Source organism: Aptenodytes patagonicus, chromosome 8 (genome assembly GCF_965638725.1).
Source record: "Aptenodytes patagonicus chromosome 8, bAptPat1.pri.cur, whole genome shotgun sequence".
In the NCBI taxonomy this organism is placed as follows: domain Eukaryota; kingdom Metazoa; phylum Chordata; class Aves; order Sphenisciformes; family Spheniscidae; genus Aptenodytes; species Aptenodytes patagonicus.
The window spans coordinates 8,625,179-8,649,946 of record NC_134956.1 but is presented as its reverse complement, the minus strand read 5'-3'; the positions used below and the strand labels follow the sequence as shown (position 1 = coordinate 8,649,946).

At 44.0% G+C, this 24,768-nt stretch overlaps 1 protein-coding gene across 1 annotated transcript in view; it reads right to left on the bottom strand.

Annotated features, from left to right (window-relative positions):
- FANCD2 (FA complementation group D2) overlaps window positions 1-24,768 on the bottom strand; it is a 54,110-nt gene that overhangs the window by 8,049 nt on the left and 21,293 nt on the right. Inside the window, exons 19-37 of the mRNA XM_076346254.1 lie at window positions 22,910-23,019; window positions 21,963-22,023; window positions 21,124-21,249; window positions 19,688-19,761; window positions 19,459-19,599; window positions 18,187-18,287; window positions 17,764-17,879; window positions 16,277-16,385; window positions 14,257-14,355; window positions 11,401-11,510; window positions 9,810-9,956; window positions 8,557-8,673; window positions 7,557-7,685; window positions 7,239-7,357; window positions 5,573-5,686; window positions 4,886-5,013; window positions 3,434-3,533; window positions 934-1,056; window positions 54-147 (exon numbers count right to left, since the gene is read on the bottom strand). Of these exons, the coding sequence (XP_076202369.1) occupies window positions 54-147; window positions 934-1,056; window positions 3,434-3,533; window positions 4,886-5,013; window positions 5,573-5,686; window positions 7,239-7,357; window positions 7,557-7,685; window positions 8,557-8,673; window positions 9,810-9,956; window positions 11,401-11,510; window positions 14,257-14,355; window positions 16,277-16,385; window positions 17,764-17,879; window positions 18,187-18,287; window positions 19,459-19,599; window positions 19,688-19,761; window positions 21,124-21,249; window positions 21,963-22,023; window positions 22,910-23,019 (2,118 nt within the window). The remainder of the gene's footprint in view (window positions 1-53; window positions 148-933; window positions 1,057-3,433; window positions 3,534-4,885; window positions 5,014-5,572; window positions 5,687-7,238; window positions 7,358-7,556; window positions 7,686-8,556; window positions 8,674-9,809; window positions 9,957-11,400; window positions 11,511-14,256; window positions 14,356-16,276; window positions 16,386-17,763; window positions 17,880-18,186; window positions 18,288-19,458; window positions 19,600-19,687; window positions 19,762-21,123; window positions 21,250-21,962; window positions 22,024-22,909; window positions 23,020-24,768) is intronic.

Here is a 24,768-nt window from a genome sequence, read left to right as displayed (position 1 = left end):
GTTTAACTTATGTCTTCTTCCCCTCAAAGAGTCCAGTGCATTTATTTTCCTACCTCACTTGAGTCTGACGGTTTCCCAGCTGGGATGCTTTTCACTGAACTTTCTAGCTGAGCCATCATTACTCTGAAGAAAACCGGGAATGTCTGCCTGTGGAGAAAGTGAAAGCAAACCTAAAAGCCAGCTCTGAGCATCTAGATAGGCTTCTTGTCCCCAGAACAATGTGGAAAACTTGAAGGTTACCCAGCCAAGGTATCCTTCTCAATAGGAAGTCACAGGAGATTGACCCTAGGACTCATAAGCATGTCTAGCCCAGCCTTATCACCCAGCCAGATGGAGAATCCTGGGAAGTCACTACCACTTGCCCAGTATGAACCACACATTGACACCACCCACTTCTTTGTAGCTCTGGAGGATGCACAGCGAAAGGTTTGCAGCTGTCAGCATAAGATGATTTTGGTAGTTCCAAAGTCCAGGAACTTTGGCCATCCCTGCGTAAACTGTGCTTCCAAATTCCTGTGGTAGGAGCAGAAACACCCTGAGTGTGCTTTTGCACACTGCATACCAGCCCAGGATTGCCTACAGCCACCCCAGGCCTCTGAGGCTGACTTTTAGAGTGCTTTATACCACCACGGTAGCACAGAAAGAGGCAACACACCTGCCGACAGACAGCAGTTCATTCTCCAATTAAAATGGCTCACAAATAATAAACTCAACATTGTGTTAATGCACAAGGCCATTCCACCTTGACATAAAGCTAACCATGTACTAACCTGTTGCGTACTGCTAAAAGAATGTTTACAAATGCCCAGAGTAGCCCACAGCAGTACTTACATGAAACCATAACAGACCACAAAATAAGAAAATTAAATATTAAAAAGTAGAAATTGCCATTGTGCATCTCATGAAATTCAAAGTCTCTATTGATATAATTACCTGCTTAGTGTAGGATAAGTAGAAGAACATCCGTCTTTGGCAGAGTTGATCAGTTCAGGAACACCAACACTGGAGATTTCTTCTATAGCTTTCAAGATGTTATCTGTGTGCTCCAGGTAGACACTAAATCCAAAACCAGCTTACTTCATCAGTAAATATTACACAGAATAACACAGCAAGTTCTTGAGCACTGCCCTACCTGCAACATGTGGCCTAAAATTGTCAAGCTCATTCTTATGTCAAAGGCAATCATATGTAGGAAATCCAAAGCAATACTTAGAACTAATGTTCACAGTAATGTCATTAAAAGCTACCATGATCTGAAACAAACCTGGATTTAATATTTCCTCATTCTTGTATTTAGGAAGGACAGGCTGGGAAGAGGAGGAGATGGAGTTGCCCTTTATGTGAGAGAACGGCTGGAATGCATGGAGCTCTGCCTGAGGATGGGTGATGAGCCAGCTGAGAGCTTATGGGTAAGGATGAAAGAGCCAACCAATATGGGTGACGTTGTAGTGGGTGTCTGCTATGGGCCACCTGGATCAGGAACAACAAGTAAACGAAGCCTTCTACAGACCCCTAGAAGTAGCCCCATGTTTGCAAGCCCTGGTCCTCATGGGGGGGACTAACCACCATGATACCTGCTGGAAGGACAACACAGCAGGGCATAAGCAATCCAGGAAGTTCCTGGAGAGCATCAGTGACAACTTCCTGATAGAAGTGACAGAGGAGCTGATGAGGAGAGGTGCTCTGCTGGACCTCACACTTAAAAACAAGGAAGGGCTCTTTGGGGATGGGAAGGTCGAAGGCAGCCTTGGCTGCAGTGACCATGAGATGGTGGAGTTCAGGATCCTGAGAGGAGAGAGCAGGACAAACAGCAAGATCATAACCCTGGCCTTAAGGAGGGCAGACTTTGGCCTCTTCATGGATCTTCTTGCCATGGGGTAGGGGCCTAGAGGGAAGAAGGGTCCAAGAAAGCTGGTTGATACTCAAGGATCATCTCCTCCAAGCTCAAGAACAGTCCATCCCAAAGAGCAGAAAGTCAAACAAAAATGTCAGAAGGCCTGCATGGATGAATAAGTAGCTCCTGGCAAAACTCAAACACAAAAAGGGAGTATACAGAAGGTGGCAGCAGAGACAGGTAACCTGGGAGGAATATAGAGACACTGTCCAGGCATGCAGAGATGTGGTTAGAAAAGTCAAAGCCCTCCTGGAGTTGAATCTGTTGAATGTGGTGAGGGGTGTCAAGGGCAATAAGAAGGGCTTCTTTAAGTACCTAAGTAGCAAATGGAAGACTAGGGAAAATGTGGGTCCACTGCTGAATGGGGCAGGGGCCTGGTGACACGGGACACAGAAAAGGCTGAGGTACACATTAAGGGACTGAATGCCTATTTACGTCAGTCTTTACTAGCAAAACTGGCCTCCAGAAATCCCATGCCTCAGAGTGGGGGTAAGTCTGGAGCAAGGAAGACTTTGTGGAAGAGGATCAGATTAGGACATAGCTAAGCAGACTGGACATACATAAGTCCACAGACTGTAAGTGCTGAGGGAGGTGGCTGACGTCATTGTGAGGCTACTCTCAATTATCTTTGAATGATCATGGTGACTGGGAGAGATGCCTGAGGGCTGGAGGAAAGCAAATGTGACTCCTATCTTCAAGAAGGGCAAGAGGAAGGAGCCAGGGAACTACAGGCCAGTCAGCCACACCTTGCTCCCTGGGAGGGTGGAAGAACAGCTATCCTGGAAAACATTTCCAGGCACATGAAGGACAAGAAGGTGATTGGGAGTATTCAGCGTGGATTCACCAAAGGGAAGTCATGTCTGACCAGCCCGGTAACCTTCAATGAAATGACTAGCCTGTAGATGAGGGGAGAGTAGTGGATATTGTCTACCTTGACTTGTAAGGCTTTCAACACTGTCCCCTGTAAGATCCTCATAGAGTAGCTGTTGAAGTATGGTCTGGATGAGCGACAGTGAGGTGGATCGAAAACTGGCTGTACAGCCAAGCTCAGAGGGTTGTGCCCAGCATGGTCCCAGGCAGCCTGCTCTAGGTCACCCTGCTGGAGCAGGGGGGTTGGAACAAGGTGACCTCCAGAGGTCCCTTCCAACCTCAACCATCCTGTGATTCTGTGATTGTATTTTACCTAATACTCAGTCCTGCTCTCCTTTAGTGAGAGCTGATTTGCTTTCAGTTTAGTGAAAACAAAACCAGACACACTGGTCCAGATCCACACTTATAAGTGTATGCATGCACGCATACATGTATAGATGTGTTGATGTATACTGACAAGCAAACATGAGGTCCAAACACGCTTCTACAGCCAATGGCTAACAGAATTCGTCCTATCACTCACTGTCTTTCAATGCTGTAGAAACAGTGCTTTAGGCCCAACTGTGTAAGTATGAGTGTTATGATTGAGAGGGGTCATTCCTCTGCAGGAACAGTAATTATTAGAAAGAGCGTGTCTTGGCATGCTTGAGACAATGGCTTGAGCCTTACCAGAGCAGAGTATGCAGCGCACTGTTGAACTGGCTGCCCTTCTCTCGGTCTCCACTGGGCTTCACCCATGACTGGCAGAGGAACTGCTTTGCTAGTGAAGCTGTAAAAGATAAGGGATAACTTACTGAAGGAAGAATCCAAGACAATTTCCTTCTTCCATATAAAGGCACTGTGTCCAAATGGCTTTTTGAAAGATCACAATATCACTACCCCTCAATATGACTGAACTTTGGTAAGTCAGAATGCATTTCCCCTAAAAAGCAGTAAAGCCACAAGGACATATATCATGATAACAAAATATATGCACATCCAGTGTGTTCCTGGTCTGGAATACCTGTTCACATCAGAATCATGATCCATCTCTGGCCATTTCTCCCTGACAAACTTATGTTAAGCCTTATTTGTTTGGTAGCTCCTACAGTGTGCCAAATGTTTGGTTTTAATTAGGCAATGTGCAACCCTTAGGGCATCCATTTCTAGAAATGGAACTCCAATAACAAGTGACTTGACTTGTTGACCACAGTGCTATAATAATAAATGTGAACAGGCAAGTTTAAAGTTTACAGACTTCTTAAATCAAAATTGCTAACAAACCTGCTTGTCTCTTACAGAAGTGTTTAAAACCAGGAAATTATTAGTTAAAATTCGTTATTCCCCACCACAGTCAGTGGGCTGTTCAAAATAGTAAAATAATCTCAAAGTAGGGAACTTACAATTCTGAGTGGCTATGGGGATCTGAGGAGGACAAATTCTAGAGGGGTCTTAGAATGACAAGGTATGGCTGAGAGAGGTGACTGTCTGGAGTCTTTATTTCAGTGCGAGACAAAGCGGAGACCAACTAGTTTTCTCGTATATTCCCTGCAAGCACGTCTATGCCTTACCTGCTTGAATGCTGTTCGTCTTACAGAATGGGTCCTAATCCATGAAAAGAGCTCTCTTAATTGAAAACATTTGTTGCATGGGGTTAAGAACATATAGGTTTTCCTCTCTCTGCCCTGAAGTAACAGCTGTATTTGCAGTTCATTTCCATAATTTTTGGAAATGAGCTGTCACAGACATCTGTACTTACACTAGGAAGCTACATTGGATTAAGTCTATGATCACCTCCATAATCAGTGATTAAACTGGTACCAAAATTGAACAGCAGGCTTGTTCTTATAACTCTTAAAAGCTGTGTGGCTCTGTTTTTTAAAAAACACCAGCTAAAAGAGCTGGAGTCTGTCTGCCTTCCTGCATGTGACTGAGGCACAGCAAAACAAATACCAAAGAGGTTCCAATATATTTACTGCTGTTCCTTTTATTAACGGCTAGGACTGTTCACCCAGTGAGATTACTAGGATACCAAAGGGAAGTCTCTCCCTCAAAAGATGCACTCCAGAGCTAGAACCCAAGATTTACAGGCAAAGGACAGCACGAAAACTAATCTGAGATTAGAAGTTCTTCACACATTACCCATTTTCTCTTTCTTCCAGCCAGCCATTGGTTTCTCAGCGATGGCAATCAGGAGCTGAGTGAGGATGAATGCACAGTGGAAGCTGGGAACACTCTGCTGGAAATTCAGTAGGTAGTGAAAACTCTCACTGGGGATGACAGAAAAGGGAAAAGGTAAAAACAGTGTAGATAGGGTAATCTCCCAAAAACACATAAATAAAAAGGAAGTATTAGACCATCTCAGATCCAAGGTCTCCCTAGCCCAGTATTTTGTCTCTGGCAGTGCCCTTCTGAAGAAGGGGTAGTCAACCACTAGTAGATAAAAATTCAGTTGCTGAGAAACTCCTCTCAAGCCCCAGTCACTTTAAGTCTAGCAACATCTTTATATACTGCTTTTGCCTGGTGTTCCTGTAGGCGTTTTAACTACCCAGAACATACTCATTCCTTCTGTGAATCCTACTAATGTCCTCATCTCCAATAGCATACAAATGAATTAGGCCCATAGATTAATGCATATTTTATAATCCAGTAGCTCCTTTTCATTAGGTTTGACTGGCACTGCCATTCAATGAAATACAAAGCTCTGTTTGAAGCTAGTGTGGTCTCTGTGAGAGGTCCCAAACACGCGTTTACCCATAACGCCCACACAAAATAGGGAAAACTGCTTTAAATTCATCCCTTTCAGAGCTTGGGAAATACTGATTCTACCTTATCAGCTCCTCAAGAAGAAGAAACTCTGTCTCTCCTGGCTTTAGCCTGTCTGCAAGCACCTGGAGAGCTGACCTTAGCAAGTCAGTATTTTCATGCTGAGAAAAACCATTCCTAAGGGGGGAAAAAAAAAAAATCCAGTTCATCATCAGACTAGAAGGAAGAGAGTTATCAGGTGCAAAAGCATATCTGGGCATATTTTTGCAACAAGAAAAATAAAGCAGCTGGATACGCAAGAAGAGCCCTGCAATATGAAAGTTATAAGGGGACACACAAAACACTGAAAACTGAATGGGAATGGAAAACCTTGTGTACACACAATATTAACTTTTCAGTTAGACTGCAGGCCTGGCTTGGTGGGGACAGGCCATTTCACATAAATGGAGGTCCATGTATACCAAAACAATGCTATGCAGACCTGAAATAAAGAGGATGTGTAATGACAGCTGCTGTGCAAGTGCAGTGATAGTGGCTGGTCACCTCTTGAACAACAGGTAGGAGCCTAACAGGGAGAAAAACTGTAGAGATCTTCATTAATTCTTTGAACTACCTGTGTCTGTGAAATCATTCAGCAAGGATATGCATTCTGGAAATGCTCAAATGCATCCACATTCTAGATCTATAGACTGAACACATGGACTTGATAATGGTAATGCTCAAGCGCACCTTTAACACGCAAGTTAATTAACAATCGGTAATATAAGAGGGCTTGACTAAATATATGTAAAAGGAGTTGTAATTTGGTTGTTGGACTTAAGTAGCTGGATGGCTCACCCCAATATATGGCTGCCTGACCTACAGCAAAACAGAATTATGTTAATCTATCCAAACTGAACAGCAAAACTGATCTTGAGCTGCCTGTGGTTACAAAGTGGACCAGGTTCTTTGGTTTACAAGATAGGTAGACCCAGGAACAACCAACATTCATACTGGCTAATGAGAAAATGCCAAATCCAGGAATGGATCAGGGTCCCTGAGGCTCCAGTAGTGGCCAACAGGAGAGGCAGACCTCAGACCTCATACACTTTTTACACAGTTACTACTGGTTTTGAAGTACAACAAAGGTAAAATGCTTTCCACACACAGATCTAAATTAGGGTTCAGAAAAAACTTCTATGATGCTATCCTGGATTATATTAGCAGACGCAGAGGTCAAATCCAGGCTGCGCAAGCATTATTGAGTTTGACATTTATGAATCCAGTTTGAGTGCATCAGCAGCACAGGCTTTTCATCAATGAAGTACACGTTCACCCTTTCCCATTGGCAAAAGAAATTCTTTCATTGCTCAGGATTCAGGCAGTGACCATTTAGCAAAGGATGAGGGGACTTACTGGGTAAGAAATTCCAAGATCCCTAGGCAGAATGGGAGTTGCACAACCAGGTGTACTAGTATGCCACTTATGCTAGCCTTGATCCAAAAGCTCATTGAATTCTATCCAGTTCAGTGCTTCATCACCTACAGTTTTAGTTCAGCTCAGGATCAGGCAATGAAGCTTGACGTAACTATAAAGTGTTTAAAAGTCTCCAACCACTGCAGTGTGGTGTTCTGCATGGCTGACAGGCCATTTGCTGGGTACAAACACTTTAAAGAAAAGGAACAAGAAGAGGAAGCAATAAGTGGACTTTGCTCATTTAGGCGACTATATACTTTTTTGTTTAACTCACCAAGCAAATAGGGAGCGAAAAGTTAGTAACAGCTGTTGGTAACAAGAGGACATCAGCTGGTGCTCCTGGATGTTCACTCCTGGTTCATCTTCCACATCCCGATTCCGTGTAACAACTGCCTTTAATACAGAACAAATAATTCATTAAACACTATTCCAAGGAAAGATAGTGGCACAAGAATCCATTTCCGTAAATTCCATGTTTAAAAAAAACTGAAGAAAAGAAAGCAACTTTCTTTTTCCCACAAACAAAACTAAAAATACCTTTAGAGGTGACAAAACTTGACAGTTTTTTGAGTCAAAATTGCTGCCCACTGACCTGGAAGTAGTTGTGCATGTTCTCCATGTGATTACACAGTGGCTTTAGTAGCTTGACTACAGACATAGCAACTTCCTTGGGGGATCTCTGACACAGGTGGGAAAAGCCAATATCCTTGTAGCCTCTTTCCTGCAGCAAACCCAAAAGATTAAAGTCACTTCATCAGCCTTACTTGAGAATAACTTGACATCAAGCGCTACCTCTTAGACTGCTTCTGAGCAGTGCAATTCCCTATGTCATACACTCTGTCAGGAAGGGTCACAGAGTAAGAACTCAGACAAGTGGATAACATCCAATGAAAAGAATAAAACTGATGTGACACATAGCTCTTTTATAGAATCATAGAATCATTTAGGTTGGAAAAGACCTTTAAGAATATAGAGTCCAACATTTACTCAAAGAGAAAGCAGTCTCTGTACGTGGTAGTTAAGATAGGTAGAAAGACAAGGAGAAAGAACACTGAATATGATGGAGTCCATCAGGTTGTAGTGAATTTCTCATAGTTTAATGCAGCAGGCCACACGTTTACTTTCCTCCTGAAGGCGTCAGCCAGGAATGCAAGGAGTCACTGCACTCAGGGTGCTCTTCTAAAGACTGCAGAAAAAGCAGAAACACGGATCCAGCAGCTTCTGTTGGATGCAGCAGCTTCTATCTGGCCTGCCTAACCCGAGCTGCTTCTTGAACAGCAGAGCCAGTCTCCTCAAGGAGGGCTAGGAAAAGGCTCACTTGAGTTTAGAGGCTACAAGGCTTTCCCTCAGTTATATACCCTTTCCTGAGACATGCTGCAAACCCGATGCTGAAAACCCTTCAGCAAGGGAAGTGGTACACAAGTTTCTTGAAAAAGCAAGTGCTGCTCTGACACACAGTTGGGCGTCAGACTTCCATTTAACTGTTAGGTGAAAATAACTCTGAAAAACCTTTCTCTCGGGAAAGACCTGGAGGCCACTGGTGTGCTCTGCCTCAGCCCAGGTCTAGACCCATTGGCTGCTGCTGTACTTGCCTTTGGAAAGGGCACTCTCCTTGTGGAGCCCGGGGTCAGCACATGTTCCAGCTTCCAGCACAGGTCATCCAGAAGGAAGCAAAGTTCAGCAGGCCCCAGCTGCACAACTTCACGAGCCTGTAATTACAAGAACAGTCAATCCCAGGACCCAGACATAATTGTAGTGCCTTGAAGCTCAAGTTCACGCCCTCCATTTCTAGTTATGACTCCTGGCTTAGTTAACCTCAGCCAGGGACCTATTTGGTAGATGCTAGGGTTTTATGTCTTTTATACCCATTGCAGGTATGGGGCATTGGTTCTGGTTACTTAAAGTGTGAAGCAAACCTGGTGCTCTGAACATAGCTGAGGCAATGTCAGTAACACTTAACTACTGAGAGAGAACTGATTTATATACATTGAAATTAAGCTCCTAAGGATAAAAAGCCCAAAGAGAGGTTTAAGCCCAAAGAATCACAAAACTCACCAATTGAGTAATAGACAAGAAGTAATTTGAAATAACGCTAATTGCCCAAGAGACTTGTCAAACAGTCTTCAAGTTGGCCTGTGAGCTGCATGCATAGAGACAGCTGTCCTTGGAGCAGGCCAGGCTGTACTCCAGCCTGCCACAGCCTTTTCACATTTTACAAATCTTACTGTAGCCTAACAAAATTAGACTCCAGATGGACTCAGCCTGCCTACAAAGAGGGTAACAAAATTAAGCTTTCCACATCCACAGTAATGCAGTTTTATGTAAGCTCCCAGATGATAAACAGGACCCTGCCCACTGAGGGCACATCCACAACACCAGTCCCACATTCGTGCCGAGTTTCAGATCTGCTGATACCTTGAGACACTTGCCTTTTTGCAACATGGGCTTTACGTAAATGTCATAGGTTCTTGTTAATAGGCAAGCCGCCTCTTAGTGTATTTAACATCCTACAGTTTAGCAGTGTTCAATATTAAAGCCCCTTTCTTTCCACTAGGTTGGTACATGTTATACTGTATCTTTTTTGCTTTTATGCAACTACTTTGTTTATAATGTTGCTATACTACATGTCTGCTGTTCTCAGGAAAGTCCTCTTTATCTCAGTGCCTTGAAGTACTTTGGTTTCTTTGGGGGCAAATTCTCTCCTGGTACCTAGCTCAGAGCCCTGGACCAACACCTCTTAACGTCAATCTTCTGTCTATTTTAATGGAACAGAAAGGGCCAACGCCTCTGAGAAGAGGCAGTTACACAAAGCCTTATCACTATGGTTTTACGCTGTTCCATTCACCTCTGTATGCATCTCTGTGTCCAAGACAGACTTTGTCAGCAGCCCACAGTGGAGTACAGTGAACACTTCGAGGTCTAACTCTCGGAAGTACAGGCGATAGCTCTGCAGCTGTGCCAGAGGATTTCCTGCCTCTCTCTCAGCAGCAGTCTGAAAAGTAAATAGCAGAATTAAGGTTGCAACCCGCAAGACTATAAGACTTTCTAGCTCAAATAAAGCTATTTTTTTCACACAGATTTCTATATTTTGTGCCAGGTTGAAAAAAAGTCTAAGAAGAATTCATGATAGCTAGTAGAGAGACGAGCACATAGAACCAGAATCATTTTCATTTTAGACTGTGCAAGTCACTAAAAATTTTCTAGAAAAAAAAATACTTAGGAAACTGGAATAATCTTTGCTATCTCCTTTCTGTGAATCAGCGGCCATTGTGAAACCCATTCTGGACTTGTACCACAAGCACCCATAAGCACCACGAGACATGAAGGCAAATGTTTTTAACTTTGATAAATACCAGGATGGTAAACTATGAGATGCTCTGTTGCCTCTGGTTGACAATCTGTAAGTTCTTAGAGATTCACTCCACATAAACCTGTTGCAGGAGCCGACGTATGTTACATGTGGCTCACAACAGGATTTCTGTATTCTGTTGCCCTGGGCAGGGCATGGCATCTAAGGACTAGTCTGGGACCAGTACTCTAGTTAAGTAAGAGTGACTAGATAAGTAAGAAAGATTAGTTACATTCCTTTGCAAAACTATTTGAGACTTTGCTTATTCCCTGTAACTTAAGTGACTCAGTTATCATATCTGTACAATAGCAGGGAAGTAGAAGCATATTTGCCTGGCTGACATTGATAAAATAGACTCTGAATAACATTTATTAGTAACAGTGGTAGAAGTGGGGCCTTGTGGGATGCTTATGAGGTCCCAGCCCCCAGGATGCTGAGCCCAAAGCTGGGCACACTTCCCTGGCTTCTCTCTTTCAGCCAGCACAGATCTTGCATTCCAGACATGATGACAATACTGTAAGAGCTCATTTAAAAGAACAAGAAATAAAATCCAATAACTCATTAGTTGATAGGTTTGGGAAATAGTTCTTAGCGTGTGATGAAAATGGATAATTTTAAAGATGCCTTATCATGAATACATTGATTAAATATCTCAAGGAAAATTTGCAAAATGAGCACCCGTGACTGAAGCAGACTAGGATCAGCAGGATTGTACTTTCCAGATTAATCTCACAATTTCTGACCTGAGTCTAGGAATGGCAGGTTATTGCAGTAATTTGAGAAATGGAACACTGGCTTAAAATAGAAACCTTCCATAGTTTTAACCAGAGAGTAACTAATAGTATTATTGATAATCCTGCACATTTGCACTGCCCTGAACCACACTGCCTGCTGGAGAGTGGCTGGCTTTTGCAGCAGACAATTTTCAAAATTCAGATGGAACGCAGGTGTCAGAAAGCAGAATTGAACCACTTAACTGTGATTAACTTTTGAAATGAACAACCCCTCTCTCAAAGCTTTTGTTTATGCTTCTATGTCATCTTCCCTAGTCTGTCTGTCTTGCAAGTCCGCAGGGGTATACACCTACCTTCTCCAGCTCAGAGAGCTCAATATCAGGCTGGTTTCCCTCAGAACTGTCATCTACTTGAGAACGATCTGCAGAGCCAGCTTTGCTGCCATCAGTCTTTTTTTTCCTTCCTTAAAGAGAAAAGCAACTTCAGAAACAAAGGCTACACTGTGCTCAAAACTAGACAGCACTTGCAGCCAGGGAAATGGCACAGGCTGTACTTTAATCAGCCCTAAGCAAGCATGGAGCACGCACAGGTTGTGTGTCATCTGTAGCCAGGATCACAGTCGAAAAGAGAGTCAAATGCATTTGGGGATCCCCCACAACCAGCTTCTCTTTTATAAAATCACAGTAAGAAATTAAAGCAAGTCTCACTGTTCTTGCTGTAGTTTAAACATGATGAAGTGATTGCAAAAATGAGTGGGACATAATCTTAAAAAAATGCTTGAACCAAAATTTAATGTTTCTTCCTCAGACACACTATTGAGAAAGGAAGAAGACCTGGAAAAGGAAGGTAAGACACAACTACAGAATGGACTTGCAGGGATGCCAAGCCAACAGAGAGTAACTCAATGAATTCAACGGTCTTGCAACGGTCTTCACTGCTGACAATGGTAGGGAGATTCTTATACCTGACGCACTATGTAGTGGAGAGATCAAAGAAACTATGTTGATTTCAAGTAATTGCACAGGATGTATTAGACCAAACAGACACCCAATAAGTCACCAGGGCCAGGTGACATTCACACAAGGTCCCCAAAGGAATTCAAATACAACATTTCAGAATTGCTGGCCACAGTGCCAGAGGACCGATAGCTTGTGAACATAGTTCCTCTTAATAAAAAGGGATCTAACGAGAACGCAGAGAATTAAGGACCAGTGACTCTATCCTCCATCACTGGGAAAATGGCAGAGCTGTCTACAATAAAAAATAAGATCACTGAGCACATGGACATACAGTCTGTTGGGAAAAGTCAGCAGGGCTCCTATAAAGGAAAACCTTGCCTCACTAGCCTGCCAGGGTGTTGGTATCATGTGGATAAAAGGGATCCATCAGCCAGAAGAGATTTAGATTTCCAAAAAGACTTTGACGAGGTTTTACACCAGAAACTATTGAGGAACTGAACTGGACTTTCTTGGACTGAAAGCTTGTTAGAGGAGAAGCAGCAAAGGGTAGTACTTAATGTGCACTTTTCAGATGGACTCAGCCATTGAGTCCTTCAGAAATCGGTTTTATTCAACTTGATAAGCAACCTGGAGAAGGGAACGCTCAGGGAAATCCCCCAACAAGTGCAAAGTTTGGCATACACTTTCATCTGCCATTTTATAACTGCTATGCTGATGAGCATCAGAGACTCCTGCTTTTGCATCTCTGTGATCCTTTCTGGGGGCCAGGCCATAGATGAAGTGAAACAATATAAATGAAGCTGCATCTGTTATTGCATTATCTTTGGAAGAGCAGAGTCAGACAGGAGAAGGTCTTCCATGTCATAATAAATAAACCCTCTGAATCAGATTGGAAAGTGAATTTGTTATGTTATGTCTCTCCTAAGAAGCTCCTTGTTCCCTCTCCTCTGAGGAACAGACTTAGGCTAGATTTTATGACAGTGCTTGTGCTGATCTAATGGCTCAGGGGTAGTCCTGCTCCTCCTACTACCTCTTTCTCCTGTTCGCAGCCACACACACCTGACACTTGCCTTGCACTGACTCAGGAAGCCTGATCACTGCTAAAGCAGTCAACTTGTTAAAATAGCAAAAAACTAACCTAGCAAAAAGTAAATAGCCAAAATAGCTACCATGTAATAACACGGGGAAGGAAATCAGGCAGCTGAGAGTGCAGGTATGAGGGGGAGAGTGAAGCCTTCCCCTATTTGTTGGCAGTAAACTGTTTAATTTAGCTCAGCTACAGTGAGATGCTGCACACCTAAAGGAGGAGCAAGGAGCAAGTCAAAACTGTATGTTCTCAAGGCTGCGACCCATGGTCACAGCACTCACTGATTTTTTTTGTAGGCAAGACAAGCTAAGCTCAGGAATCTCTTGGTCTGGTCTGGGCTTACTAGTCTGAGCACTTACTTCTGCTCCTTCAAAATAAAGTATCTAAAGTGATGGATCCTCCTCTTGTCTGCAGAACATAGTCATAACTTTCCTTCTGCCTTAATCACTCTTATGTGACAGGTCGTCTCTGCAGGATGGGTTTGGCACAGGAGAAAAGGGCTCTCTAATCTGTGGCCTCCTGCAGCTGTTTTCATTGAATGGAATGTGATTTTTTTTCCAGTTTGGCTCAAAGGCAGACATGTTCCCAGGAAATATTAATCTAAGCTAGAAATAGAACTACAGACAGAAAGAACAAAGCAAATTTACTTCAGCTTGAAAAACCAAAAGGCAAGTTCTGTTTCTTCTCTGTGGGAGCTAGCAATGGGAAAGGATGAAGGAAGCGTTTCCTTGTGCAGTAGAGCCATGACAAGGTTCCTAAGAGATCACTTAGGTACAAGCTAAAGGTCAGGGATTTGCAAGGCAGCTCAAGCCACAGGTTCAGTACCAGACAAGTGCACGAACCCACCAAAGGCAGAACAACTTACTGCTGCAGAAAATACTTTGGCAGGTGAAAACAGTCAATGAAAGCCCTGGATTTTCACTGTTAGATGTTAAGCATCAGCTTTCCCAAGGAGATAGACTATCCAACACCTGTTTGGAGTAGGGTATTTTTACATCTCCACTTCAGCTGCAACAGGAGTTGATCAGATAAGATTTCAAGCTAGATAGACCTTGCCAGGAATTCTGTGCTTTATGCACACACAAGTGCAATGGCTGCAGTGCAATATGCCAGTCGAATCCCACATCACATCTGTTTACTTAAATGTTTTAAACTTTCTTTACCATTCCTTTTTCTCACTGGACCAACAGCATTAATGGACGGTACGGCCTCCAGGGCTTCAGAGTCAAAAGTAGCTGGTGGTGGGACATAGCCAGGGGTTGCTGAAAGAGCCAAAATGTAGAAATTGGGTTAGTTCAACTCCTGAATGACAAAATACAGGCAAGATACATATCAAGAAGTACCACCATACATTTCGGCATTCTGGTGAAAGTCCCTCTGCTCTTATGCTTAGGTGCATTTAGCTCCAATTAGCCTTATCATATGTCCGCACTGCACAGGAATTACAGCTCTTTGCATTCCTCCAGCAAGGGAGGATAACAAGTGCTCAGCTGTCCTTGGACATCTGTCCATGTTGGTGAAGCTTAAAGGGCTGTTCTAGCACGTCTGAGCCCTTTCTGCACTGGCCTTGCAGTGCTCTCGGAGCAGCAGAAAGGTGTTGAGGCTACACTTTATTTCGGATGAAGTTGGTCTGTTGGTTTACAAACACAGCTCTTAATGGATAGCTTGTGTAAGGTGACAGTGTATTCTTCATTACATTTATCTCATCAAAGACCTTTTCAATGTAAAAGGAGATAATAAGTAAAGGGGGAAGCCATAAACAAGAACAGACAGGCAGAAACCTGGCAGACAAGGGATAATGGAGACAATGCCAAAGACCAAAAGTCTCCAGTTTGTAATTGATGGGCCATTAAGAAACTCCAGGCACGGCTCTGGGAATGGACACCTGGACTTTGTAACTGATAAGATGGGAGGAAAAAGAGGAACTTCAGGATTCGGGATATTCTAATGGGAGGGAAGGGTAGAACTATGCAAATTAATGAAGGAATGTGCAGGGGAGCGGGGCGGGGAGGAACAAAAAGGGAAATGGGCAGAAACAGTGTAAAAGGAAATGGCCACGAGTAAAGCATTGCTGGTCAGTAGAACTGTCCAATCAGTATGCTTGTCTGACTGAACCCTGTGCCTGATGACCACAGCCTGTGCTATCTTCTTATTAAGTACCTTCTTAACTATATTTCAGCGTAATCTCACCATCTTCTCTGTGTGTGTGTGCGCACGCCTGCATGCACGCGCGTGCCGCAAGGACGAAATGCCAACTACTGGTGAGACCTGTGTGAGTAAATACTGGGCCAGCAACTAGAATTGGACCACCCTGGGCCTGCAGTGTCAGCAACTGGAGTGAGCGAGGGTCTCAGTGTCAGTAGTTAAAGGTGCCATAGTTCTTGGGAGCATCTCTACAGGTCCCATAGACTTTGTGTGTGGAGCCTGTGCCTGTGAGATGAGCGTGTGAGTGTGCGTGTCTGTTTGCTAGCAAGCAGCAAGCTGGAATAGCCAGTGAGTAGGGGACCCGTGGAGCAGATTAGAGGGCCTGGGATCTGGGCAGGCTATTGGGCAGATGGAGGGGCTGTGCCAATACCTGTGGGATCTGCAAATGTTCGTGTGCTTATGACTCTAGAGTGTGTCGTGTGTGTGTGCCTTCACTAGTGAACTTCAGTCTTAACCAGCTGAAGAGCAGAATGGGGATGTGGCTGTCTGTACTTAGGTTTTATGCGAGTCCTATACATAGGTGCTGTTGAAGGCAGCACCTTGTCTGTGGCAGTCCGTGTAGCTGTGCCCATTGGCCTGGGATGGAGACACCAGGGTCTTCATGCTGGACTCCAGCAGCTAGGCAGGAGGAATTCATGGGCCTAGAGCAGCTGGAGGTGGTGGATTCTTATAATATCCCTTAACAGCTTGTTACAACCCGAATACTCGAGAAACACACTGTTTCTTTAGGATAGAAGCTGGTTTACTCCAGTGTCCATCACACTTAGGCAGACTGCCAAGTCGAAGAGGTGTCACTGAGGAGGTGATTGAGAAGAACAGTTTGGACTCAGACAAATTGAAAACAATAGCTGTCCATGCATGAACTCTTAGACCTCTGTAAAAATGCAGTATGTGTTACCATATACTTCCTCCATTAAACCAATCCCTTTCACTTCACAGCTGGCACAGGCCCAGAATGTACAAATGTTTCGTACTCACCTGCCAAGCATTTTCCCAGAACATTCTGCAGCTCTGTGATGTTCTGTAATCGAGTCAAAACTTTTCCCTTCATCTCAGCATCCTGTTGCTGGCAGAAGGCATTTACAACCTAGAGATACAAACCAAACTCACTGACTTAGGGAGATTAGTACCCACTTTTACTACTTTTTCTTTTCCAAATAACATCCTCAAGTCCCAAATAAGCACACAACACAGCACAAGTGGCCTGTGTGACCAGATCTGGACTGCATGAAGAAAGCTCTTCAGAAGCCCATGAGAACATGGACATAATTAGTGCAATCTACGAAAAGCAATAGAGCAATACCTACAGATCAAATATTAACTGAAGAAGAGGAATTAGCAGACAGCACATTGTCAGGTTCTGTGCTGCTTGGGGCTCTGGAGACCCCTTGGCACTTCCCAGGTCTGCCAGGAAAGAGGCAGTCCTGGGAGAAGAGCAGGAACAGCGAGGACTGGGTATGTGGAATCGCACCAACTCTGACATAGCTCATGTTATCAGAATAACCCCAGCAGGGAACATTCCCACTGACCATCGATGTTAGCAAATACATGGTCCAAATCTGCTTGAAGGCACTGCATTTCACCCTTCTGTAAGCTCATAGAGGTATAGAACAAAGCACACAATCACAACTGAGTTTGCAAGGGACCTGTGGAAGGCTCTACTCCAACACCCTGCTCAAAGCAGTGTCAACTAAACAGGTTGCTTAGAGCCTTTTCTAGTGGAGCACTGAGCATCTCCAAGAAAGGCGATCCCAGAGCTTCTCTGGAAGTGGAGCACCACCTTTCTGTTAGGTAACAGAAGACCATAGTAAAAGACCACAATATGCTCTCCCCTCTGGCTTCCCCTCTCCAGGCTGAACAACCTCTGCTCTCCCAGCCACCCCTCACACGCCATGTGCTCCAGCCCCTCATCAGCCTGGTGGCCTCCGCTGGACTCGCTTCAGAATGACAATGGGAGCCCCAGACTGGACACAGTACTGCAGGCAGAGCCTCACACATGCCAAGCAGAAGGCAACAATCAATGCCCTTGACCAGGTGGTGACTCCCCTGCTCTCCAGCATAGTGAGACTGATCTTTCTTTCTGATGCTCCCTTCATAGTTTAGACATATATTACCTCATAGTTTAGACATATATTTGGGGTTTACAGCATCCTCCCTGCAACAGCAAAACCGATTTTCATACACCAGAGAGTACAAACTGCAGCTGAGTAGCAGGTGGAAAACTCACATCAGCAAGGCAGTCCTTAGAGCCTCTGACCAAGAAAGCTGAGTTGCTGCTAGCAGCAGGATAAAGGATAAATGATAATGAAGAGAAGAACACAGAGGGATTACCAGGACCTTGCTGGAGAAGGTTTCCAAGAGGCAAGACTCTTCAACAACAATTGCACCCCTGAAGCCCAAGGTTAGTGTTTTTAAATGCTACTCCTCAGTGCCACTCCAGAACCTGCAGACAAGGCTCTACTCACCTCACGAAACCAGTTGAGAGCATAGAACAGGAGTGAGCACAGAAATTCCCGTTCCTGCTTGGACAGAGAGTCTAGCTTCCCTTCAACCTCCAGGTCAGTCAGGTACAGGGGGCAACCTGGGACGGAGCAGGAAGAGAACGTGTTGGATTGTGTTTGCTACCCATCCTTTGGTCTTTGCATGGACAAAGTCTCTTACCAAAGCCTGTATCAATTCCAATGGCTATTTGGAGTAAGCCTCATCAGCCACTCCATCCCCAGACAAAGCAATTGTCTCCCCTGCCTCCCTTCCACTTTGTGGGCAACAGACCATCTCAGCCTCCTTCAGAAACTGCACAATTCTTCCTACAACTACAGGAATTCTTTGCAGATTTGGGACAGGAACAAGTCAGCCAGCCAGACTTTATAAAAATCCATTTCCCATACCTAATAAAGCATCAATCTCCTCCAGGCTTCCACTGTTTTGCTCTCCAGTGTAGAGCCTCAGCAATCGGAAACAGGGTGACAGACATATCGGTGACACTACTCTGGGGGGGGGGAAAAAAAAAAAAGCAATTGAGTGGGTCCTATGTTTTATATACCTTCAGAATGCCCATCACTCTTCCATTATGTCTTATGTCCTCCCCATGCCACCTTGCCTATGTCTTCTATTTTGCTTCTTGCAAGGCCCAGCAACACAGAGTAGAAATGCACCATATGGTTAAAAAAAACAAAATTAAAAATTGCTAATCACCAGTTTTCTGGAAAAGCATATAAGGGCAGAAAAACGGCTGTAATGAACAAAAATGGGGTCAGATTTATTTCTGGTAGAAATCAAAATTGAATAATTCAGAATGAACTATAAGAAATTGTGCAAAACAGCTGTAAGCAGTGGAGAAACCTCCTTGAATGTTTTGTAGCATGCCACTGCTCACATCTGAGTGAGGAAAATTAACATTTTTCCATAGATGCATGTAAAGTTGCTATATTTTCTTTTATTTTAAAGTGATCATGTCTTTTTTTAAGCACAACTAAAATCTCAACAAAATCTTACGATGATAAATTACGCAGGATATGAAGATGCCAGTTAAAAAAACCCTTTTATTATTTTTAACTTTGATGCCCTACTGCTTAGTTAGACATTTTTTATTTCTTACATGCTTCCTGCTCCATTCTCCAAAGACAAAGCCCTTATTTCTCAGTCGAATTTCACTTGTGGCTGCATGTTTGTGATTTTGCTCTGGAGCACAGTCTATGTTGTCCAAGTACAACTGAAGGCAAGAAAAATTGTGTACTGTTGACACACACTAAGTCCTTAGTGACTCTCTATTTGAGAATCATTGCTCAAAATATGAATTTTGCCACCTCAAAGTTGCTTCTCCATCTCAATATGGCATTCAATATCACCATAACACTGGGAGAAAGAGCTACTATTCTCATATGACAGATGGGAAACAAGGCAGATGCAGCATGACTTACCCAAGATCACCCAAACAGCCTGAGCCAGAACAGACTGCCAGTTCCCAACCAGCTTATGCCTCTAGACCTATCTGAATATGTCTAACAGCAAGAGAAGGAAAAGAACACTGGAAACTGGTGAATTCTCTGATCAGCTCCTTATCAGGCACTTTGGCAGGCCGGGCTGATAGCAGTGCAGTGCACCAAATGAAAATAACTCCTTTAACTGTGGGATGACTGCAAAGGTAAGTGTCAAAGTACCTTTTACTTTGGTTACTCATTCCATCAGTGACCCTGCCAAGCTCGCTCTGCGACACCAGTGGTAAGAGGTTAATAGCAATTGCTCCCTGACTTTCATCTTCATCCAGATTATACAAGGACTTCACTGGGAACAAGAATGAACTGCAAGGAAAGACAGACAAGCTTTTGTTGACAAACTCAGTTCTCAGTGACAGAAACATTACAGATACTTAGCCTGTGATTAGCATACCCATCCACTGTGGGGCTGAGATCCACCACAAAGTCACTGGGAAAGTCCTCCACCAAACTCTTCCCAAATTCGTCCTATAAAGAAAGGAAGAAAACCTGCTCAGCAAAGGGGCTCAGTGAAGGAAGCTTCAACAGCAGCAGTGGAAAATGCAGAAGATAAGGCCAAGCAAAAGTATCCTGGAACAGTCACAGCAATGAAGCCCACTGCCTGCAAGGAGAGCCAAGGCCTGCCTTTAGAGACAAAGCCAGGAGACATTGCTAAGCATGCACAACCAATTTCTTCCCTGCTAGTTGGACGTGGGCTTGTCTACATGTTCCGCAGTGCTGCAGAGAGGCAGAGCGGCTGGCTGGAAGAGGAAAGCAGCCATGGGGAATTCTCTGTCCTAAGAGCCGATCATCAGAATGAAATGGCTATAAAGTGCTGGCAAAGTTTTATTTCACACAGTGTCCCCTACATACTTCACATGCTTACACTGTTAGAAACAACTAAGGGAGAAGTAATAGATGTGACAGAGACTGGACAAACAGACAATGAAAAGACCCAAAAAAATCTGCACAAAAGTTGTGAGAAGAACCTTAGCTTGCTTTTACATTTCCGTCTTGCAAGGAAAAATGAGAAACCCTCCTTCCTTTTCCTCCTTGGAGCACTCAGCTGGACTTCAGGAGACTGGCATTTCTAGCCCCAGGCATAGAGCGTTTGGAGTGACTGCCAGCATTTCACACACCTCTGGTCGCCTTCCCTTGTTCCAACACAAAGGAAAAAGTTCCTCCTCTCCGTAACCAGCAGGTGCAAAAAGCACTTGTGCCACAAAGAGTGATCAATTCCACAGCAGCCCTCAATGCTCTCCTGGGTCCCAAGATGGCTTGCTACCCTCCTGGCAGGCACAGCACACATGCAAAAAGAGTCCCCAGCAAGAAGAAAGACCTGTCCAGTGGCCTTCACAAACCTCTTCCTATTACCATAAATACCATTTATTTACTTATTACCATAAATGACTGTGGCTCGCTCAAGTCCTTAGGCATCAGATAGCCTTAATAGTCTGACCAGAAGCCAATTTCAATACCAAGTTTAAAGTTCTTTCAGATTCTACTTTTATCTATGAATCTTAAAAGCAAGCTATGAAATGTCATTTAATTTCCATTAAAAGGCTTCCCTGTTGTCATGTAAATGTTCACATAAAGGAAGCTGTTAAAGCACAATGAGGAATCTGCCACAATCAAAAAAAGCTGAGAGCGCTGAAAGAGGATTTTGTATCCAATCAATCTCTTACAGGAACCTTAAGCATGCCTAGAACAAAAACAAAACAAAACAAAACAAAAAAGTTCTCAGACTGGAGTGAAATCCTCAAATTGACTCTGTCCTGCCAATGCCTGGAAAGCATCATGTTTCTGAAGAATTCTTTTAAGTGATTAAGTTCAAACTACTCTGCAACGTACCAGGAGCTGCAAGTCCAAATTCCCCTTCTGCTTCTCAATCAAACTGGCAAGTTCATCATAGTACAGAGCCAAGACCTCTGGTTTTTGCTCACAGCAGAAGCCCACAAGGTCCAGCAAGGTAGAAAGCTGAAAGAAGAGAGAGCAGTCTGCAGAAATGGGTAAGGTAAATGCATACAACTTAAGCTTTTACCTTGAGTCCCTCCCCCTTTTACACTAATTTACTCTGAGGCATATCCAAAGCTTCATCTCTAGGGTAACAGCCCATGGTGACTGGTCTTGCAAAGACCCAGTTTTAAGAAGGAACATGGGTCTTTTAAGGTCCTGGCCCTGCTCCACCATGAAATAACACAAAAGAGTCTGCCCAGGACCACCCTTAAATAGAGTGCCAGCCTAGAGGAAAGTTCTTCAACAGGAATTAAGGAAAAAGGCCAAGGCTAGGCCAACCCTGTGTAGCAGAAGTGCTTTCTCCAGGTGGCCTGAAAGGCACCGCTGCCAAGCTGAGAGGAAGGTGAAGGTTGTCTTTGGCTCACTGAAGCAGATTGTCCTGTTTCTTTCCTTTGTGTTTGAAATAACGTCTGGATAGAAGACTTGCACTAGATGGCTGCAGTACTACTTGTCCTGGACTAGCCGTAGGCAAGACCAGCGGGTGCTATCTTAATATAGATCTTTGTTTTTCTAAAACAATTTTTAATAGATTCTTGGCTCTGCAGTCAATGTACAAGAATCCCAGACCCAGTAAAGCTACACACATGCTACTTCACCTAGGACTGTGTTTCCAGTCACACCTTGCTGACCATATCCTCCCTCTCTCCCACACTGCCCCAATTCTTGGTACTCACCTGCCCATCACGCTCGCTGTTCAGCTCCGGTCTCTCCAATGAACTACCATCTCCTTCATTTCTGAAAGCAATTGATAACTTTGCTTTTGTTGCACAACACTTAAGGCAAAACCCATCACACACACAAGGTTCTCTCTCCAGAAATTGGAGAATTATGCATGAAAAAGATGTTCTTTGGAATATTATTAGAAAAAGACCTGCTGCTGTTTGGGACCTTCAGGACAAGACTCATTGTATTCTTCAAGGATATGCTTTTTCTAATGTGTTGAAACCTAAAGCCCTCTTGTCATCTCCATAATGAAGTCCACTGACTCAGGGCCTGGAGCTAAGATGAGCTTTTCTCTTCACGTAATAAACAGAAGCAGCATTTTGTTAAGAAGTACAAAATCAGCGAGCTACATAACGCTTCCCAACACCAGTCAGTGTCTTATTTTCCAGGTGCTTTAATCTTTGTTACAGCTCTTATCAGGAGTGTGCCTGGTTCATGAATGTTGTTCATAAATTATTTATACGGTACATTGGAAATTGTCATGCCAATGCCCAGCACAGCAGTAAATCTTTCTCTGTGCTTCTCTTTTAGATTTCCCTGTATTCAAACATGGAGCACACTAGGTTATTCATCCTTAGTGTCAAAAGCTGATCTGCAGTCAGTCCACCACAGTGTTCAAATTTTTTTCCAAGCAATAGGTCCCTGCTGGTGCTAGTCAAGGCATCCATGAATAGGCATTAACAGGAAATTCAGGATGCCTTTGAGATTAGCAGCAGGTGAGCAGTATTGAACAGACTGTAACAACAAATACCGCAGCCTGCAGGGAAGAGTTTTAAGTTCCTGGACTTGACCAAGATGCGCGTGAGCAAGAAGGCAATGCCCCGCTTTCTTTGTCCCACTTCCAGTTTGGTCTGAACTGAAAGCATGTTAAATTCATCTTTGCTACATTCTCTCTCACCTTTTTAATGCCACGCTGCCTATCATGGTAACAGCACCAATAATCCCCATTTGTTTGTGGTTGGGAACTGTGCTGGACAGCCATTTCCTGATCACCATGTGCATATCATCCTAAAAAGAAAGACACAGACCGTGTCACCACAGAGGTACTTATGTGCATCACTCACAATTCTATTGGCATCTTCACTTAATGTCATATCCGAAGGCGGCAGGGGGATGGTTTATTGGGATTACAGCTTTGCAAAAGGAATGCACATTCTGCATTTTCCTTTAATTATGAAAATACTGGTCACAACTCTCGGTAAGGCTGCAAATGGCATTAACAGTGACTCGCTTTGACTTTGCCCTAATTACTACACAGAACATGTAGTTGGTCCAGGTTTCATCTATAATTAATAGAAGAATATATTAAAAAAATAGATGGTCTTGGAGCCCTTCACATACAAACAACAGCTGCAGAACTGCCCTCCAAAACACTGTCAACTTTAGGAGGCTGAGGGATGGAGCAGTTTTTGGTGAAGGTCCCAAGAAAGTTGTAGGTAACAGCATACCAGACACCTGGGATTAAGACGTTTCTCATGCTGCCTCCCTTGTCCCCTGGCTGTGGGCAAGTGTGCCCTGCACAATTGTAAAGGTTCCTTTGCAGCAGCTCTGTAAGCCCACAGCAGGTCTCAATGCAGCATGCTCTATTTCAACAGCTGCGTCAAGCAGGTGATTGGCTGCACTTTCCCAAAATGGGCACAAACAGTTTTGAAGACTTCTGAAAGTCTGGACCACTAATGAGAGACTAAGAGGTCTCCTGACACTGAGAGCACGAAGCGTACTCAGTCGTAGAAGTGTGATCCTTCAGGGAAGTTGGGAGACCAGTCTTCTGGATGAGAAGTATAATACTTGCTGAAGAAATCGAAGGCAAAGCACAGAAGAGCGTGTACCAAATCAGCCACAGGAATCCAAGCTGCACCTGCACTGCTGGCAGATGAATGCTAATCAAGAAAGCCGTCATCCTGAGAGATGAGGATGGAACGGCTGACCAGAGGCTAAAACAGGGCAGCCACCAAGAGGTCCAGAATAGCATCTCTGACAAAGGGATATTTTCTGTTTTCACTGAAAAAACATTATGAAATAAAAACAGCCCTCGTTGTACTGATTCCTATTAACTCTCCCTACTGGTCCTGCAAAGGAGGATGTTGGCCCATACAGAGATCCTCAGTGATTGAGAGCTGCATGAAAGCACAAGCTCTGACCAGAGAGGGGTTTTGAGACAGAGGAGATGAAGGCTTGAGTTATGCTACACAAACTACCAATGCCAACAAGATCAAACTGGTAGCGGAGAAAAGGACAGTACATGGTTATGCCATCTTTTCTTGACCTTCACTAGGCAAGATGCCTCTGGAATGACTTGTGCAGCGCAAGGACAAACGCCTAATCCACCTGTAGAGATTCTCATGTCCAAGAGGCATCGGTTTTAGAAGTACAGTTAAGAGAAGGCAAAGAGGAATTTGGTTCCCAGGGTACTGATTTCTTTGGTGATCTACCCCTGGAGTCTTTGGTATCACTGAGGACAGAGTCATACTGTCAACCGTGGACCCCCACAGTCAAAAACTCTCAGCTCAGAATAAATTCTAGAGCTTACACTCCTCCCCTTCTTTTTGCAATTTATGAGGGTGACAGGCAGAACACTTCTTCCTGATGGCTAGTCCATCTGGGCTGCAAAGTCATCTTGTGTGTTGCCAAGGCAATTTTCACAAGTTGCATGTAAGACAGACAGACCTGGGGGTGTGAGGGGGGAAATTACTGAGGAAAGTAGTTCAGAAAGGAGCTAAACCTACCATACAACTGGAAATTTTGGCAGTGAGGAGC